At 41.5% G+C, this 19,190-nt stretch overlaps 1 protein-coding gene across 1 annotated transcript in view; it reads right to left on the bottom strand.

Moving 5' to 3' along the window:
- Window positions 1–16,365, bottom strand: part of si:dkey-245n4.2 (uncharacterized) — a 33,556-nt gene extending 17,191 nt beyond the window's left edge. Inside the window, exons 1-3 of the mRNA XM_061906260.1 lie at window positions 16,209–16,365; window positions 9,938–10,323; window positions 8,419–8,572 (exon numbers count right to left, since the gene is read on the bottom strand). Coding sequence (XP_061762244.1) covers window positions 8,419–8,572; window positions 9,938–10,323; window positions 16,209–16,332 — 664 coding nt within the window. The 5' untranslated portion in view covers window positions 16,333–16,365. The remainder of the gene's footprint in view (window positions 1–8,418; window positions 8,573–9,937; window positions 10,324–16,208) is intronic.
- Window positions 16,366–19,190: the final 2,825 nt, after the last annotated feature.

Here is a 19,190-nt window from a genome sequence, read left to right as displayed (position 1 = left end):
ATGTCATCTTCCCTATTTGAGCAATTCTGATGGCGCTAACTAGAATTGTGTAACGACAGTCGACCACAACGTACACAACTTGACACAATGCTGTTCTTGGGAGCGTTTACACTAAATAACGTTGGATATTTGCTGCAAAGGTAGAACTTAATAGGAATAAACTATCTTGCTAGACTGAGTTGAATGTGCGTGTGTTATTATTAGTTGGGGACTACATCATTTTCATCTCATTATTCAATTATGAAGAAATAAATTAATTACATTTATATGTAACCTTCTCAGTTGTGTTAAAACATGTACTGCATATAGAATTATGGTATTCGAAAAAACAAGATGTTTTGTATTTTCATATTCAAGTGGATGAAAGTATAATGAGTGTTATATTGGTAATGTTAGTGAATAACAGTTTTATGAACCCTGCAAACTGCTGGTAAAAATAATAAATCAAGGCGTACAAATGATAATTGAAAAACTAATGGACAAAATACCAATATGAGTATAAAAAAGGAAACAACTGAGTATTGCAGCTTGTTCCATGTTAAAGGAAAATGAAGAAATTAAGTGTGAATAAAGTAAGAAATTATAAGGAATATAAAATACTATAAAACACAGTAATAATTAATAAAGCTACAATAAGATACACTCAACAATAATATGAACATTTTATTTTGCCCCATTTTTTGTCAATATTCTCATTTGTATTATTTATTTTATATTATATATTGTTTATATTATAATGTATATATGATTTATATATATTATATATTCATTGTTTTATTATTATTATTATTTTGTAATTATTTCCTCAGTTTTCATGTGTCTAAAACTTTTTTTTTAATGTACCACGCAAAGCCTATTTCTCTCAAACATTGTTAAATAATCTATTCAAACCTGTTGTCAAAATAATCCACCCACTTTACAGGTGTGGCATATCAAATTGAAGATTAGACAGCATTATTATTGTACAGGTGCGCCTTATGTTGGCCCAAATGTGCATTTACCACATACAAGCCAAATTAGAGCCCGCCAAACATGCTCAAAAGCTAACATGTCTGCTTGCCATGCAATCCCTGAGATGTTGGTCTTTTATAGTGGCCAACCTAAGGCGTAACTTTGCAATAATTATTCTGACTAATCAGCATCTATGCCACACCTGTGAGGGGGATTAACTATCATGGCAAACGAGAAAGACTCGCTAAAGATGTTCTAAATCTTTTTTTTTTTTTTATTTGTTACAGTCTCCTACATATAATGACATAAATAAGACAATGACAAGTTCTGATGGTTACCAGCTCCACACACGCAGTGATTCTATCCCACCACTTGAGTACAGGCTAGTCCGGGGGTCAGGACCCGCAGCTCTTCACCCACATGCGCCTCTTTAGCGGCGCCCTGGTGGCTCTATGGAGGTTTTTCAAAAATGTATGGAAATGGGAAAAATATAATGTTTGTTGTTGTACGGTTTCCGTAGGAGGACAAACATGACACAAACTTTCCTAATTGTTAAAAAGTCCACTGTTTAATATGTTGTGTTTATGCTTCACTGATGAAAGTATTTTAAAATAAGAACACTTTTTACCTGAGAGCAATAGTGTAGCTGAACATAAGACAAGAATAACTGTGCATGTGAGCTTTGTGCTTGGTATTTTTATGTGTTATATGTATTTTTATCTACAAACACCGTTTTCATATGAGTTGGGAAATTGTGTTAGAAGTAAATATAGACGGAATACAATGATTTGCAAATCCTTTTCAACGTATATTAAGTTGAATGCACTACAAAGACAAGATATTTGATGTTCAAACTCATAAACTTATTTTTTTTTTGCAAATAATGATTAACTTAGAATTTCATGGCTGCAACATGTGCCAAAGTAGTTGGGAAAGGGCATGTTCACCACTGTGTTGCATCACCTTTTCTTTTAACAACACTCAATAAACGTTTGGGAACTGAGGAAACAAATTTTTGAAGCTTTGAAAGTGGAATTCTTGTTTTATGTAGACCTTTAGTCGTTCAACAGTCCGGGGTCTCCGCTGTCGTATTTTACGCTTCATAATGCGGAACACATTTTCGATGGGAGACAGGTCTGGACTGCAGGCGGGCCAGGAAAGTACCCGCACTCTTTTACTACAAAACCACGCTGTTGAAACACGTGGCTTGGCATTGTCTTGCTGAAATAAGCAGGAGCGTCCATGATAACGTTGTTTGGATGACAACATATGTTGCTCCAAAACCTGTATGGACCATTCAGCATTAATGGTGCCTTCACAGATGTGTAAGTTACCCATGCCTTGGGCACTAATACACCCCCATACCATCACACATGCTGGCTTTTCAATTTTGCGCCTATAACAATCCGGATGGTTATTTTCCTCTTTGTTCCGGAGAACACCACGTCCACAGTTTCAAGATGTAATTTGAAATGTGGACTCGTCAGACCACAGAACACTTTTCCACTTTGCATCAGTCCATCTTAGATGAGCTCAGGCCCAGCAAAGCCAGCGGCGTTCCTTGATGTTGTTGATAAATGGGTTTTGCTTTGCATAGCAGAGTTTTAACTTGCACTTACAGATGTAGCAACCAACTGTAGTTACTGACAGTGGTTTTATGAAGTGTTCCTGAGCCCATGTGGTGATATCATTTACACACTGATGTCTGTTTTTGATGCAGTACTGCCTGAGGGATCAACGGTCCATAATATCATCGTTTACGTGCAGTGATTTTTCCAGATTCTCTGAACCTTTTGATGATTTTACGGACCGTAGATGGTAAAATCCCTAATTCCTTGCAATAGCTCGTTGAGAAATGTTGTCCAAAAACTTTTCGACAATTTGCTTACAAATTGGTGACCCTCGCCCCATTCTTGTTTGTGAATTACTTAGCATTTCATGGAAGCTGCTTTTATACCCAATCATGGCACCCACCTGTTCCCAATTAGCCTGCACACCTGTGGGATGTTTTAAATAAGTGTTTGATAAGAATATCTGAACTTTATCAGTATTTATTTCCCCCTTTTCCAACTTCTTTGCCATCTGTTGCTGGCATCAAATTCTAAAGTTAATGATTATTTGCAAAAAAAACACGTTAATCAGTTTGAACATCAAATATGTTGTCTTTGTAGCATATTCAACTGAATATGGGTTGAAAAGGATTTGCAAATCATTGTATTCCCTTTATATTTACATCTAACACAATTTCCCAACTCATATGGAAACGGGGTTTGTATTTATCTATGTTCATATGTTTTTATGTGTTATTATGAATTTCCACTAAATCAGTTGTGCTTACAATTTCGTTTTACAATGTACAATGCCAATAAAGATTTATCCTATATTCTATTCTATTTGGTGAGCACCGTTTTGTCCTACTAATTTTAGCGGTCCTTGAACTCACCGTTGTGTGGACTGTGACTCAAAAGTTTGTTTTAAATGTACAGTTCTCTCCGACGCTGCCACAGAAAGACATGTTTTATACCACTCCTTTGTCTCATTTTGTCCACCATACGTCTTATGCTGTGCGTGAATGCACAAAGATGAGCTTTTTTGATGTTATTGACTTGTTGGACTGCTAATCAGCTATATTTGGTCACTGCATGACTGCAAGCTAATCTATGCTAACATGCTATTTAGGCCAGCTGTATGTACATATTGCATCAGATATTCCAAGATGGCGGCGCCCGGACGGGCTGCGACCTCGAGGGGCTCTTGCTAAAGATGGAACACTTGGCAGAAATACCGGACAATTCTACAAACTTTATGGCTGGCTCACATCGTGGTCACTCCGTGATCACGTACGACCGCCAGACACTTCTGGATGTGGACATATCGGGCCGTTTTGGACTGATAGACGCGTGCGTGCTAAACATGCTAACTAGCATGGGAATACGTCGGCGGCTACATCCAGCGGCCTGTGAAGCAGGGGAGTCTAGTAGCAGCGGGGGCCGTCTACGGAGCAGACGCCAGCGGTGTGATCGGAAACGCGGATGTCGAGCGGGGCTAAAAACAAAGCAGAAGGCTAATCCCCACAGAACACCACTTCCCTCCATCCTGAAGACGGATTTAAATGGAAAATGCAAGACTACTGGTCTGGGTAAGGAGTCAGTTAAATTAGAACACGTTTTTTCTGCTTTGAGTGTTTCAGAGTTGGACATGTGTTCTACCGAGGTGGCTAACTATGATGCGTGGAGTTTATCAAAGCAACAAACAAACAATCGGAAAATCCCCGTTACTGAGGTGGCTAACCATGATGCGTGCAGTTTATCAAAGCAACAATCAAACAATCGGAAAATTCCTGTCGTATCAATTCCTAGATATGGTCGTAACTATACTAAATGCACTGGGCATAATAAACACAACATTATTAATATTGCTACTACGGATAATTTGATCAAAAACTCCCTAAAACAGCCCACTACCTATAATATAGTTTTTTTAAACATAAGATCATTGTCTCCCAAAACGTTGTTAGTTGGTGATATTATCAGAGACAACAATCTTAACGTCATCGGTCTCAGCGAAACCTGGCTTAAACCAAACGACTTTTCTGCGCTAAATGAGGCATGTCCTCCTAACTTTACACATGCGCATATTGCCCGTCCGCTTAAAAGGGGTGGGGGGGTCGCACTAATATACAACGAAAACTTTAACCTTAGTCCTAGCATAAATAATAAATATAAATCTTTGAGGTGCTTACTATGAGGTCTGTCACACCACTGCCTCTACACCTGGCTGTTATCTACCGCTCCCCAGGGCCCTATTCGGACTTTATCAATGAATTCTCAGAGTTCGTTGCTGATCTAGTGACACACGCCGATAATATAATCATAATGGGGGACTTTAATATCCATATGAATACCCCATCGGACCCACCGTGCGTAGCGCTCCAGACTGTAATTGATAGCTGTGGTCTCACACGAATAATAAATGAACTCACGCATCGCAACGGTAATACGATAGACCTAGTGCTTGTCAGGGGTATCACCGTCTCCAAAGTTACGATACTCCCGTGTACTAAAGTATTGTCCGATCATTACCTTATAAAATTCGAGGTTCAGACGCATGTTCGTCAAACTAATAATAATAATAACTGCTATAGCAGCCGCAACATTAATACGGCCACAACGACAACTCTTGCTGACCTACTGCCCTCGGTAATGGCACCATTCCCACAGTATGTGGGCTCTATTGATAACCTCACTAACAACTTTAACGACACCCTGCGCGAAACCATTGATAACATAGCACCGCTAAAGTTAAAAAAGGCTCCAAAAAAGCGCACCCCGTGGTTTACAGAAGAAACTAGAGCTCAGAAATTATGTAGAAAGCTGGAACGCAAATGGCGCACGACTAAACTTGAGGTGCACCATCAAGCATGGAGTGATGGTTTAATAACTTATAAACGCATGCTTACCTTAGCTAAAGCTAAATATTACTCAAATCTCATCCACCGTAATAAAAACGATCCTAAATTTTTGTTTAGTACGGTAGCATCGCTAACCCAACAAGGGACCCCTTCCAGTAGCTCAACCCACTCAGCTGATGACTTTATGCAATTCTTTAGTAAGAAAATTGAAGTCATTAGAAAGGAGATTAAAGGCAATGCGTCCCAGCTACAACGGGGTTCTATTAACACTGATACGATGGTATATACGGCGGATACTGCCCTCCAAAATAGTTTCTCTCGTTTTGAGGAAATAACATTAGAGGAATTGTTACAACGTGTAAATGGAATAAAACAGACAACATGCTTACTTGACCCTCTTCCTGGGAAACTGATCAAGGAGCTCTTTGTATTATTAGGTCCATCAGTGCTAAATATTATAAACTTATCACTTTCCTCAGGCACTGTTCCCCTAGCATTCAAAAAAGCGGTTATTCATCCTCTTCTTAAAAGACCTAACCTCGATCCTGACCTCATGGTAAACTACCGACCGGTGTCTCACCTTCCCTTTATTTCAAAAATCCTTGAAAAAATTGTTGCGGAGCAGTCAAATGAACACTTAGTGTCTAACAATCTATGTGAAACCTTTCAATCCGGTTTCAGGGCAAATCACTCCACGGAGACAGCCCTCGCAAAAATGACTAATGATCTATTGCTAACGATGGATTCTGATGCGTCATCTATGTTGCTGCTCCTCGATCTTAGCGCTGCTTTCGATACCGTCGATCATAATATTTTATTAGAACGTATCAAAACACGAATTGGTATGTCAGACTTAGCGGTGTCTTGGTTTAACTCTTATCTTACTGATAGGATGCAGTGTGTCTCCCATAACAATGTGACCTCGGACTACGTTAAGGTAACGTGTGGAGTTCCCCAGGGTTCGGTCCTTGGCCCTGCACTCTTCAGCATCTACATGCTGCCGCTAGGTGACATCATACGCAAATACGGTGTTAGCTTTCACTGTTATGCTGATGACACCCAACTCTACATGCCCCTAAAGCTGACCAACACGCCGGATTGTAGTCCGCTGGAGGCGTGTCTTAATGAAATTAAACAATGGATGTCTGCTAACTTTTTGCAACTCAACGCCAAAAAAACGGAAATGCTGATTATCGGTCCTGCTAGACACCGAACTCTATTTAATAATACAACTCTAACATTTGACAACCAAACAATTAAACAAGGCGGCACGGTAAAGAATCTGGGTATTATCTTCGACCCAACTCTCTCCTTTGAGGCACACATTAAAAGCGTTACTAAAACGGCCTTCTTTCATCTCCGTAATATCGCTAAAATTCGCTCCATTCTGTCCACTAAAGACGCTGAGATCATTATCCATGCGTTTGTTACGTCTCGCCTCGACTACTGTAACGTATTATTTTCGGGTCTCCCCATGTCTAGCATTAAAAGATTACAGTTGGTACAAAATGCGGCTGCTAGACTTTTGACAAGAACAAGAAAGTTTGATCACATTACGCCTGTACTGGCTCACCTGCACTGGCTTCCTGTGCACTTAAGATGTGACTTTAAGGTTTTACTACTTACGTATAAAATACTACACGGTCTAGCTCCATCCTATCTTGCCGATTGTATTGTACCATATGTCCCGGCAAGAAATCTGCGTTCAAAGGACTCCGGCTTGTTAGTGATTCCCAAAGCCCAAAAAAAGTCTGCGGGCTATAGAGCGTTTTCCGTTCGGGCTCCAGTACTCTGGAATGCCCTCCCGGTAACAGTTCGAGATGCCACCTCAGTAGAAGCATTTAAGTCACACCTTAAAACTCATTTGTATACTCTAGCCTTTAAATAGACTCCCTTTTTAGACCAGTTGATCTGCCGTTTCTTTTCTTTTTCTTCTATGTCCCACTCTCCCTTGTGGAGGGGGTCCGGTCCGATCCGGTGGCCATGTACTGCTTGCCTGTGTATCGGCTGGGGGCATCTCTGCGCTGCTGATCCGCCTCCGCTTGGGATGGTTTCCTGCTGGCTCCGCGGTGAACGGGACTCTCGCTGCTGTGTTGGATCCGCTTTGGACTGGACTCTCGCGACTGTGTTGAATCCATTGTGGATTGAACTTTCACAGTATCATGTTAGACCCGCTCGACATCCATTGCTTTCCTCCTCTCTAAGGTTCTCATAGTCATTATTGTCACCGACGTCCCACTGGGTGTGAGTTTTCATTGTCCTTATGTGGGCCTACCGAGGATGTCGTGGTGGTTTGTGCAGCCCTTTGAGACACTAGTGATTTAGGGCTATATAAGTAAACATTGATTGATTGATTGATCATATATTTGCATCATGTAATTAGTTTATTTTTCCATGTCTCATAACACATTATCTGTATGTAATATTGGCTGCATTTCTGATAGTTGTTTGTGTGCCATGTTGTTTCAGACCACAGCAAACATTACCCGGTTTGCAAAGATTATAATAAAGCCATTAAAATAAGACAGCCTACTGTATCCTCAAACCTGGACACACATCTATACCTTTGGCCATTCCAAGGGTTATCTCACCCTCTGACAATATTTATGCCTTATGTGTATTCTTGTTGAGAGTATTATGTTACATTTCCGCATGGTGACAGTGTCGTGTTCCAAATATACACGGGACAGCAGGCGGTGTGCAGGGAATCACAAGGCAAGCAAGGAAACACAAACAGTCGTGTGTAGCGAGTGATAATCTCACGCCAATCGGACGGCAGGACCAGCATAAATAACCCTTTGACTAGTAATCAGCCACATGTGAGTGTCCTGATTACTAGTCAGAGGCAGGTCCGATCAATCAGTGCTCCTAATAACGAAATTAGGGAAGGAGCGCTGAAACAGAAAGAGATCCTAAACATAGAAAAACTATAACAAACGAAAAACAAGACATAAGAAGACAAACAGGACATATTAAGGATACGTGAATAATGAAATATATTCTGCATTTTATACACATTTTCAAACAGAAACACATATAAATCGAATAACCCCTACCTGCTTGTCCATCTATTTCAGTGATTGGTAAGAGAACATGTTCCATTGACCTTTCCAGAAAGTGTTGATGTTGGTGGTGGTGGTGATGATGATGTTTGCCGTCTCTGCCGTCACACAGCGTTTGGTTGTCCAATGTCCGCCAACGGCTTCCCTGCTGGTGAGTAGAACAACTCCAAGATAACGTGAGGGTTTAAATCAGGGGTGTCCAAACTTTTTAACTGGCCTTCCTACCGCCCGAATGCAGCTGAGATAGGCTCCGGCACCCTCCGTGACCCCAAAAGGGAGAAGTGGTTGAAAATGGATGGATTAAAATATAATGGGGATATAATTAGTAATTATTATAATTGGTTATTGAGAGTATGTAAACGTTCAACTCCTATTTTGCTTACTTCACAGACAACCTCTTTAAGTTTTTTAATTGATCAGAAATATCATGCAGCTAAAATGCACCAAACATGGATCGTGTGGACAATGTTTTGCGGTTATACCATCCTGCTTTGTAGTGAACTTAAATGGGTGTCATATTATTATTATTTTTTTTATGTTGATTGGACTTTTTTTGTACTATCCATAAAGTTCAATGAGTAGGTTGTGTTATGTGAGACCATGTTTGTTGAATTTTTGTGCTGGTTGATTTTTTTTATTTTTTTGCACCATGACTAGAGAGGGTTGTTTGGATTGGTCAAAAAAGTCAATAATGGGCATTGGTGTTTTAAAAATACAATTAATAGTACAGTTTGTTTAATTTGGCCACCAGATGGCGACATAATGACAATTATCAGACTAATGAATATTCATATATGATTTGGACAGACTGTCCATCCATTTACTACTGCTTATTCCCTTTGGAGTCGCAGGGGGCACTGGTGCCTATCTAAGCTACGATCGGGCAGAAGGCGGTGTACACCCTGGACAAGTTGCCACCTCATCGCAGGGCCAACACAGACAGATAGACAACATTCACAGACTAGGGCCAATTTAGTGTTGCCAATCAACCTATCCCCGGGGCATGTCTTTGGAAGTGGGAGGAAGCCAGAGTAGTGAAGTGTGAAGTGAATTATATTTATATAGCGCTTTTCTCTAGTGACTCAAAGCGCTTTACATCGTGAAACCCAATATCTAAGTTACATTTAAACCAGTGTGGGTGGCACTGGGAGCAGGTGGGTAAAGTGTCTTGCCCAAGGACACAACGGCAGTGACCAGGATGGCGGAAGCGGGAATCGAACCTGCAACCCTCAAGTTGCTGGCACGGCCACTCTACCAACCGAGCTAAACCGCCCCGGAGGGAACCCACGCATTCACGGGGAGGACATGCAAATTCCACACAGAAAGCTCCCGTGCCTGGGATTGAACCGAGGACTACTCGGGACCTTCGTATTTGGACAGACTGCTCCTGGTTAATTTGTTTATTGAACTTGTGCCATCTCGCAGGTCACACTAGTTTGGACACCCATGGTTAAAATATTCATCTTTCCACTGGCCTAATTTAGTGTAGGCTGGAGGCCGCTAATTGTCTCACCTGTTTATGTTCCCTCGATAAGAACAGTAAAGTAGATTCTTGTGCGGCACTCAAGTGCAGACCCTTCCCCAGCGAAGTCAGGTGGCCTTTCTTGGAACAAGACCATTTCTGGCTGCCTGCGTCATCGCCCAACTCTGCACCAGCTTCTTCACTTTGGATTTGGGCGTCGCAGGGCTGCATGCGCACACCCTCAAACTGCTCCTCTGGTGCAGTCAGACACTCCCCACTGAAACTGTTGCTAAGAGCCTGGCCGCCAGGCAGCCACAGCCATTCTTGTAAGGCCGAATGCGGGTCGCATTCTCCAAGGGACACTCTCCCCCCTGGGCTTCCATCTTGCACCTGCAAGCATGTTCCCAGCAGCTTGTTTCGTATCTTCAATCCAGACACTTCAAATAGAAAAGGGAGCAAAAGGAAATATGGCTAACTATGATACGTGCAGTTTATCAAAGCAACAAACAAACAATCGGAACATGCGTTCTACTGAGTTGGCTAACTATGATGCGTGCAGTTTATCAAAGCAACAAACAAACAATCGGAAAATTCCCGTCGTATCAATTCCTAGATATGGTCGTAATTATACTAAATGCACTGGGCATAATAAACACAACATTATTAATATTGCTACTACGGATAATTTGATCAAAAATTCCCTAAAACAGCCCACTACCTGCGCCCGGAAGGGCTGCGACCTCGAGGAGCTCCTGCTAAATATGGAACATTTGGCTGAAATACCGGACAATTCTACAAACTTTATGGCTGGCTCACATCGTGGTCACTCCGTGATCACGTACGACCGCCAGACACTTCTGGATGTGGACATATCGGGCCGTTTTGGACTGATAGACGCATGCTTGCTAGACCTGCTAACTAGCACGGGAATACTTCGACAGCTACATCCAGCGGCCTGTGAAGCAGGGGAGTATAGTAGCAGCGGGGGCCGTCTACGGAGCAGACGCCAGCGGTGTGATCGGAAACGCGGATGCCGAGCGGGGCTAAAAACAAAGCAAAAGGCTAATCCCCACAGAACACCACTTCCCTCCATCCTGAAGCCGGATTTAAATGGAAGATGCGAGACTACTGGTCTGGGTAAGGAGTCAGTTAAATTAGAACAAGTTTTTTCTGCTTTGAGTGTTTCAGAGTTGGACATGTGCCACCTCAGTAGAAGCATTTAAGTCTCACCTTAAAACTCATTTGTATACTCTAGCCTTCAAATAGACTCCCTTTTTAGACCAGTTGATCTGCCGTTTCTTTTCTTTTTCTCCTATGTCCCACTCTCCCCTGTGGAGGGTGTCCGGTCCGATCCGGTGGCCATGTACTGCTCACCTGTGTATCGGCTGGGGACATCTCTGCGCTGCTGATCCGCCACCGCTTGGGATGGTTTCCTGCTGGCTCCGCTGTGAACGGGACTCTCGCTGCTGTGTTGGATCTGCTTTGGACTGGACTCTTGCGACTGTGTTGGATCCATTATGGATTTAACTTTCACAGTAACATGTTAGACCCGCTCGACATCCATTGCTTTCCTCCTCTCCAAGGTTCTCATAGTCATCATTGTCACCGACGTCCCACTGGGTGTGAGTTTTCCTTGCCCTTATGTGGGCCTACTGAGGATGTCGTAGTGGTTTGTGCAGCCCTTTGAGACACTAGTGATTTAGGGCTATATTAGTAAACATTGATTGATTGATTGATTATTTGTGGCTACTAGGGTGGTACGGTATACCGGTACTAGTATAGTACTGCGATACTAATGAATCATATTCGGTACTATACTCTGTTTGAAAAGTACTGGTTCCCCCATGTATCTTTGGGTTACATTTTTTAACTAATATGACGACGCATCGTCACATCATGACATTGCTGGTTCTACGAGCAGAGGAGCATGTTCGTCAGCGCACAAACATGGAGTACTGACAACCAGACATAGTGTGTAGACAGAAAAGGGAGAATGAACACATTTTGGCCTAAAAACTAAAGATAAAGGTGAAGTTCTAACATTGATACACCCTCAGGAAGAGGTGCTTTAAGACATGGCTAGCTTTTTAACAGCTAACATCCATCCGCAGTTGGCAGTGATTTAGCTTCTGCTAAATCACTAATCCTTGCCTCCATAGCGACAAATAAATTAAGTTTCCTACAAGTATCATCCCTGCAGGACGAGGAATAGGTAAACATGCTTCACTACACACCGTAGGAGGATACAATAGCTCACCGGCGTCACAATGTAAACAAATGCCATGGGTGGATCTACACCTGACAGCCACTGTAATGATACCAATTAAAGGAGCGTATCTAGTCGATACGACTATGATTACATCAATACTTTTTATCATCACAAAATCTTTTTTTTTTTTTTTAATTTATATTATGTTTATAAACTCAGGAAATACGTCCCTGGACACATGAGAACTTAAATTATGACTATTGTATGATCCTTTATCTACTTGGTATCGGATTAAAACCCATACTTGTGGTATCATCCAAAACTAATGTAAAGTATCAAACAACAGAAGAATAGGTGATTATTACATTTTAACAGAAGTGTAGATAGAACATGTTAAAAGAGAAAGGAAGCAGATATTAAGGGTAAATGAACAAGTAGATTAATAATAAATTTTTACAGCTTGTAAAATATAATATTGACAAAATAATAGAATGATAAATGGCACAATGTGTTACTGCATATGTCAGCAGACTAATTAGGAGTCTTTGTTTGCTTATCTACTACTAAAGGACAAGTTGTCTTCTATGTTCACTATTTTATTTAAGGACAACAATGCAATAAGAAACATATGTTTAATGTACCCTAAGATTTTTTGTTAAAATAAAGCCAACAATGCCATTTTTGTGGTGCCCTTTATATAGAAAAGTATCAAAATACATTTGGTGCCGGTATCAGGCCCAACATATTGATATTGGGACAACCCTTGTGGCTACACTTTTGTGTTCATGTTACAACGATACACAAGCCTGCAGCCAGGTGGCAGCAGTGCTCGATCTAATCCACAGCTTCCATGTACTATCCTAAGAAACCTCGATTTACGAACTCCTCTTTGCAAACTTTTAAATCGCGCTAAATATGCCTCCATGTGCTAATCATGTCTCTGTGTTTCATTCTTTCACTTTGTACACACATTATAATGTTTGATGCACAACATTATTGTGTAAGCAGGCAGCATTTACAGTACATGCTGCGTATCAGCATATGGTGCACTGGATTATAAGGTGCACTGCCGATGAGCTGGTCTATTCAGGTCTGTTTTCATAAAAAAGGCGCACCGGATTATAAATTGCATTAAAGGGGTCTGGGGATAGGTTGATTGGCAACACTAAATTGGCCCTAGTGTGTGAATGTGATTGTGAATGTTGTCTGTCTATCTGTGTTGGCCCTGTGATGAGGTGGCGACTTGTCCAGGGTGTGCACCGCCTTCCGCTCGATTGTAGCTGAGATAGGCACCAGCGCCCCTCGCGACCCCAAAGGGAATAAGCGGTAGGAAATGGATGGATTATGATTTTTTTTTTCTACACTTAAAACACTTCTGGTAATGGTAGTTCTTTGGTCGCAATGTTGCATGGATTATATTTTACAGACCATCTTCAAGCCGCTTTCTGGCCATCTCTTCAGGATGCGCCATTTTGTGGGCGGGTCTTATTTCTGAGCATCTTCTCCCCATCATTTTTGTTGTACCGGTAGTTTTAGCATATCTATAGCAAGTCTACTGACAGATATATAACTGTATGTTACCTGGTATTGGGATGAATGCCCCACATTAAAGACAGAAAAAGAAGGAGGTTATTAAATACGGCGTTGGACCACGATGCAGGAAGGCATACATTTTCCAAACTTTTGCTGGTCCTAAGTACACATCAGCAGGTGCATAATATTGCAAAACAAAACACACAAAACTATGTCTCCTAATAGGTGCCATTTTGGGGTCCTTACCACACACACCATAATAATACCCGTATGATGAAGCACAGTACGTCTAACTATGGTAGCAATAATGTGCCGCGTTCCATCAAGTGGTGCGGCTTCATAGCTTACCAAAGTCATACTGTAATGTACAAAACCCAAAACCAGTGAAGTTGGCACGCTGTGTAATTCATAAATAAAAACAGAATACAATGATTTGCGAATCCTTTTCAACTTGTATTCAATTGAATAGGTTGCAAACACAAGATACTTAATGTTCGAATTGAGAAAATATATTTTTTTTGCAAATAATCATTAACTTAGAATTTAATGGCAGCAGCAGGTTGGAAAAAAAATTGTCACGGGCATTTTCACCACTGTGTTACATGGCCTTTTCTTTTAACAACACTGAGTAAACATTTGGGAACTGAGGAGACCAAGTTTTGAAGCTTTTCAGGTGGAATTCTTTACCATTCTTGCTTGATGTACACCTTAAGTTGATTGAACAGTCCAGGTTCTTTGTTGTGGTATTTGACACTTCATAATGCGCCACACATTTTCAATGGGAGACAGGTCTGGACTACATGCAGCCCAGTCTAGTACCTGCAGTTTTTTTACTATGAAGCCACGCTGTTGTAACATGTGCAGAATGTGGCTTGGCATTGTCTTGCTGAAATAAGCAGGGGTGTTCATGATAACGTTGCTTGGATGGCAACATATGTTGTTCCAAAACCTGTATGTACCTTTCAGCATTAATAGTGCCTTCACAGATGTGTAAGTTACCCATGCCTTGGGCACTAATACACTCCCATACCATCACATATGCTGGCTTTTGAACTTCGCGCCTATAGCAATCTGGATGGTTATTTTCCTCTTTGGTCCGGAGGACACAACATCCACAGTTCCCAAAAACAATTTGAAATATGGACTTGTCGGACCACAGAACACTGTTCCACTTTGCATCAGTCCGTCTTAGATGAGCATTGGCCCAGCGAAGCCGGCGCCGTGCCTGGGTGTTGTTGATAAATGGCTTTCGCTTTGCATAGTAGAGTTTTAACTTGCACTTACAGATGTAGCAACCAACTGTAGTTACTGACAGTGGTTTTCTGAAGTGTTCCTGAGCCCATGTGGTGATATCCTTTACACACCGATGTCTGTTTTTGATGTAGTACCGCCTGAGTGATTGAAGGTCCGCAACATCATCGCTTACGTCCAGTGATTTCTCCAGATTTTCTGAACCTTTTGATGATAATACGGACCATAGATGGTGAAATTCCTAAATTCCTTGCAATTGCTTGTTGAGAAAGGTTGTTCTTAAACTGTTCGACAATTTGCTCACCCATTAGTTCACAAAGTGGTGACCCTCGCCCCATCCTTGTTTGTGAATGACAGAGCATTTAATGAAAGCTGATTTTAAACCCAATCATAGCACCCACCTGTCCCTAATTAGCCTTTTCACCTGTGGGATGTTCCAAATAAGTGTTTGATGAGCAGTCCTCAACTTTCTCAGTCTTTTTGCCTCTTGTGCTAGCTTTTTTGAAACATGTTGCAGGCATCAAATTCCAAATGAGCTAATATTTGCAAAAAATAACAACGTTTCTCAGTTTAAACTTTAAGTATCTTGTGTTTGCAGTCTATTCACTTGAATATAGGTTGAAAAGGATTTGCAAATCATTGTACTTTGTTTTGTATTTACCATTTACACAATGTGCCAACTTCACTGGTTTTGGGTTTTGTACATGTATAATGTTCTATATTCTCAAAAAATCATCCATGTTTTGGTGTTGCTTGCTCGCGTCATCTATTTAACAGGTGTCAACTTGTAGTCCACACGTATCTCTTATGTGTGACTGCCACCTACTGGTCACACTTTCCACTACATTATGTACCAACTGTAATGTATTGGAGGTCGGTAAGCACAACCGGAATTAATATGTACATAAGGCGCACCGGGTTTTAAGACGCACTGTTGATTTTTTTTTTGTTTTACTGAAAAGATTTTAACTGCGCCTTATAGTTCGAACAATATGTTATATTATCAACGCATTTTGTTACACGGCACTTTAGAGTGAATGTTTATTTCTCAGCAATAGTGCAATTGTTATTTGACAATCAAGTAGAGTTGCATAGCGGGGTCTTGCACAAGCTCTATGAACCAGAAACAAATTTTTGGACAATACGGCGTTTCTTTGCTAAGCCTTAAATCTTTTTTTGAGGTTGTCGCTAAATCGAGCTCTAAAACAGACCCACAACTCAGACCAACAGCTCGCATTGCAGTTCAGTGAACATCCAAGCTAAAGCAGCATCCAGCAAATAATGATTGAAAAATATGTTAACATTAAAGATTAAGTAATTATGTCTCACCAGTAAAAAGGAGGAGAGGAAGTATGTAAACAGTCTTGATCTTTCTCCCCATGATGGCGAAGGGTCCAGTGGGCCACTCAGAACTGGAAAGTGGACTTCCTGCAGCTTCCCTTCTCTCTTGCATTCATTACGGCAGTGAGTGGATGAATGGACGCAGGGTGGGGAGTGGTGTTGGGGGTGGGCTTGCATTCCTTCCCCGAACTCCAAGGGACATCCATAACTCCCAAAGGGGGGTGCACTCCTTCATTATTAAGCTCCAGACAGGGCATTTGCCACCATTACTTATACAGTACAGGCTTTTAAATATTTGCCGACGCGCCAGTTTTATAAGATGATTAAAATGGTGAATCTTTTCGCTTGGTTTCTCATTTTGCACGCAGTCGGTGATTGAGTCAGTGTACAACATGCAAATGAGCAACGGTTTGAGATAGGTTTAAGGGGCATAAATCTGTTGGGTGGGAGAAAACATTGTTCCACGCTGAATAGGGGTGCCCACTCGTTATGGTGAGAAATGGGACAGCGCTGGAGGCCTGTGCGGTCACATGATGTTTTTCTGTGTCGTGATGCCCCCCAAAGAATGTGATACTGTATATAAAAAACTAATCTAATGGTTTGAAAAACTGTGCTTGGATTTTTTTTAAATGTGGATATTGTTTTTAGTGACCTGTTAATTGTGGCAAATGATTACAATTGTACCCCAATTAAGCCCTGATGATTAAGACAAACATCACTGGTATCATTTTTTTCTTCAGACATGGTCGAAAATAAAGGTCATAAATAAATGCTACAGTACATACTAGGGTTGTCCCGATACTAATATTTTGGTAACAAAACCAATTTATATACCTTTCAATACTTCTATAAATTAAGAGGACCACAAAAAAATTATATTATTGGCTTTATTTGAACATTAACTCTTAGGGTACGTTAAACATATGTTTATTATTGCAATCGAAGAACAATTTTATCCTTAAATAAAATAGCGGACATACCAGACAACTTGTCTTTTAGTAGGAAGTAAGCAAGCAAATTAGTCTGCTGACGTATGCAGTAACATATTTTATCATTCTATTATTTTGTCAACATTATAAAGGACAAGCTTTAAAAATGTATTATTAATCTACTTCATTTACTGTTAATATCTGCTTATTTTCCGTTTTAACATGTTCTATCTACACTTCTGTTAAAATGTAATAATCACTTATTCTTCTGTTGTTTGATACTTTACCTTAGTTTTGGATGATACCACACATTAAGGTATAGATCCGATACCAAGTAGTTACAGGTTCATACATTGGTCATATTCAAAGTCCTCGTGTGTCCAGGGACATATTTCCTGAGTTTATAAACATGATATGAATTTTAAAAAAAGGAAAAAAGATTTTGTGACCATAAAGAATATTGATGTAATCATAGTCGTATCAACTACATACGCTATTGTACTTGGCATCATTACAGTGGATGTCAGGTGTAGGTCCACCCAAGGCATTTGTTTACATTCAGGTGCGCTAGCTTTTGTTAGCGGTGAGCTATTGTATCCTCCTACGATGTGAAGTGAAGCATGTTTAGCTATTCCTCGTCCTGCTGTGATAATGTTACTTGTAAGAAACGTACTTTATTTGTCGCCATGGAGGCGAGGATTAGTGTTTTAGAAGTAGCTAAAACACTGCCGACTTTGGATGGACGTTAGCTGCTAGCTAGCTAGCCATGTCTTACAGCACCTCTTCCTGAGGGTGCTTCGGTGTTATAACTTCACCTGAATTGTCAGTTTTTAGTCCAAAATGTGTCCATTCTCCCTTTTCTGTCTACACACTGTGTCTTCTTGTAAGTACTCTGCGATTGTGCGCTGCCGAACATGCCCAACGTGCTCCTCTGCTGTTCTGGAGCCGTCATGCCCTGGAATCGGTACCTTAGAGTATTGTACCCTTTTTGATTCATTAGTACCGTGTCTGTTTTTCATCTCTGGTCCACAGCAGTACTCAGTTGTAATACACTTTTTTCACCACTTGTAGCAGAAATGACAATATCAAACAAACCGAAGTCTGGCACTGAAGTCATAGACATGACGTTTTTATTTAGCGCAAAAATTATGACTAAAGAGGTTTAATTCTACTGACAATTTATTTAAGAAACATATATATGAATATAATTCATTAATATATTACTTATTTTTCTTATCTTAGAACTGCATAATTGCATATATAATAATTTTTTGTCAGGTTTTATTACGCATGTATTTTTGTAATCAGCCTGCCCTAAGCCTTGATAATAGGCTTTGGGATTAACACATGCTTTCATATCATTTGACAAGGTGTATCCTGTCAAACTTGTAAGTAGGTTCGATTTGTTTTGTTTTGTTTTGTTTTGTTTTTTCCCTCTCCCTCAGGGGGGGAACTTCGACAGGGCGGTTGCTGGTTGTTCCATCTCCATTGTTGGGGTCCCTGCGGGTGGGGTGGGTGGTTCCCGCGGCCCTGCACTGGGTGGTCCTGTGGTGGGCGATTTGGGTGGGGCGGCCTGTTGTGGACCGCGCAGTGCTCCCCGGGGTTAAGGGTGGGGTCGTGGGGGCCCGGGTGCTGGTGGGGCCGGGGCGGTCTTCCCGTCCGGTTGCGGTGATCCCTGGGTCCCCCCGGGCGGGGCGCCCCGTCTTTCTGCCCGTGTGAGGGGTTGTCTCTCGCTGGCTTGGGGTCTGGCCGTCCGCTGCTTCTCTCGTGCCCTGTCCTCTGCCTGGTGCGTCTGTCTGCGGCCTGCTGCTGGCTCTTCCGGGCGGCACGGTGGGCCGGGCTCTGGGGTTCCCGTCGCTGGCTGGCCTGGCTGGCATGGCTGCGTGGGGCCGGTGGTCCCTGGCTCCCTGGCTGCCACACCTACTGTTTGGGTTGGGCTCTCTGGGCGGCTGAGGCCGTACTCTGGCTCCCACGCACACTAAAAGTCAAATATATATTATATACAAACACACATATACTCACACACACACACACACACCCA

The sequence above is a fragment of the Nerophis ophidion genome, linkage group LG07 (genome assembly GCF_033978795.1).
Source record: "Nerophis ophidion isolate RoL-2023_Sa linkage group LG07, RoL_Noph_v1.0, whole genome shotgun sequence".
Classification (NCBI taxonomy): domain Eukaryota; kingdom Metazoa; phylum Chordata; class Actinopteri; order Syngnathiformes; family Syngnathidae; genus Nerophis; species Nerophis ophidion.
This window is presented reverse-complemented; position numbering and strand designations above follow the sequence as displayed.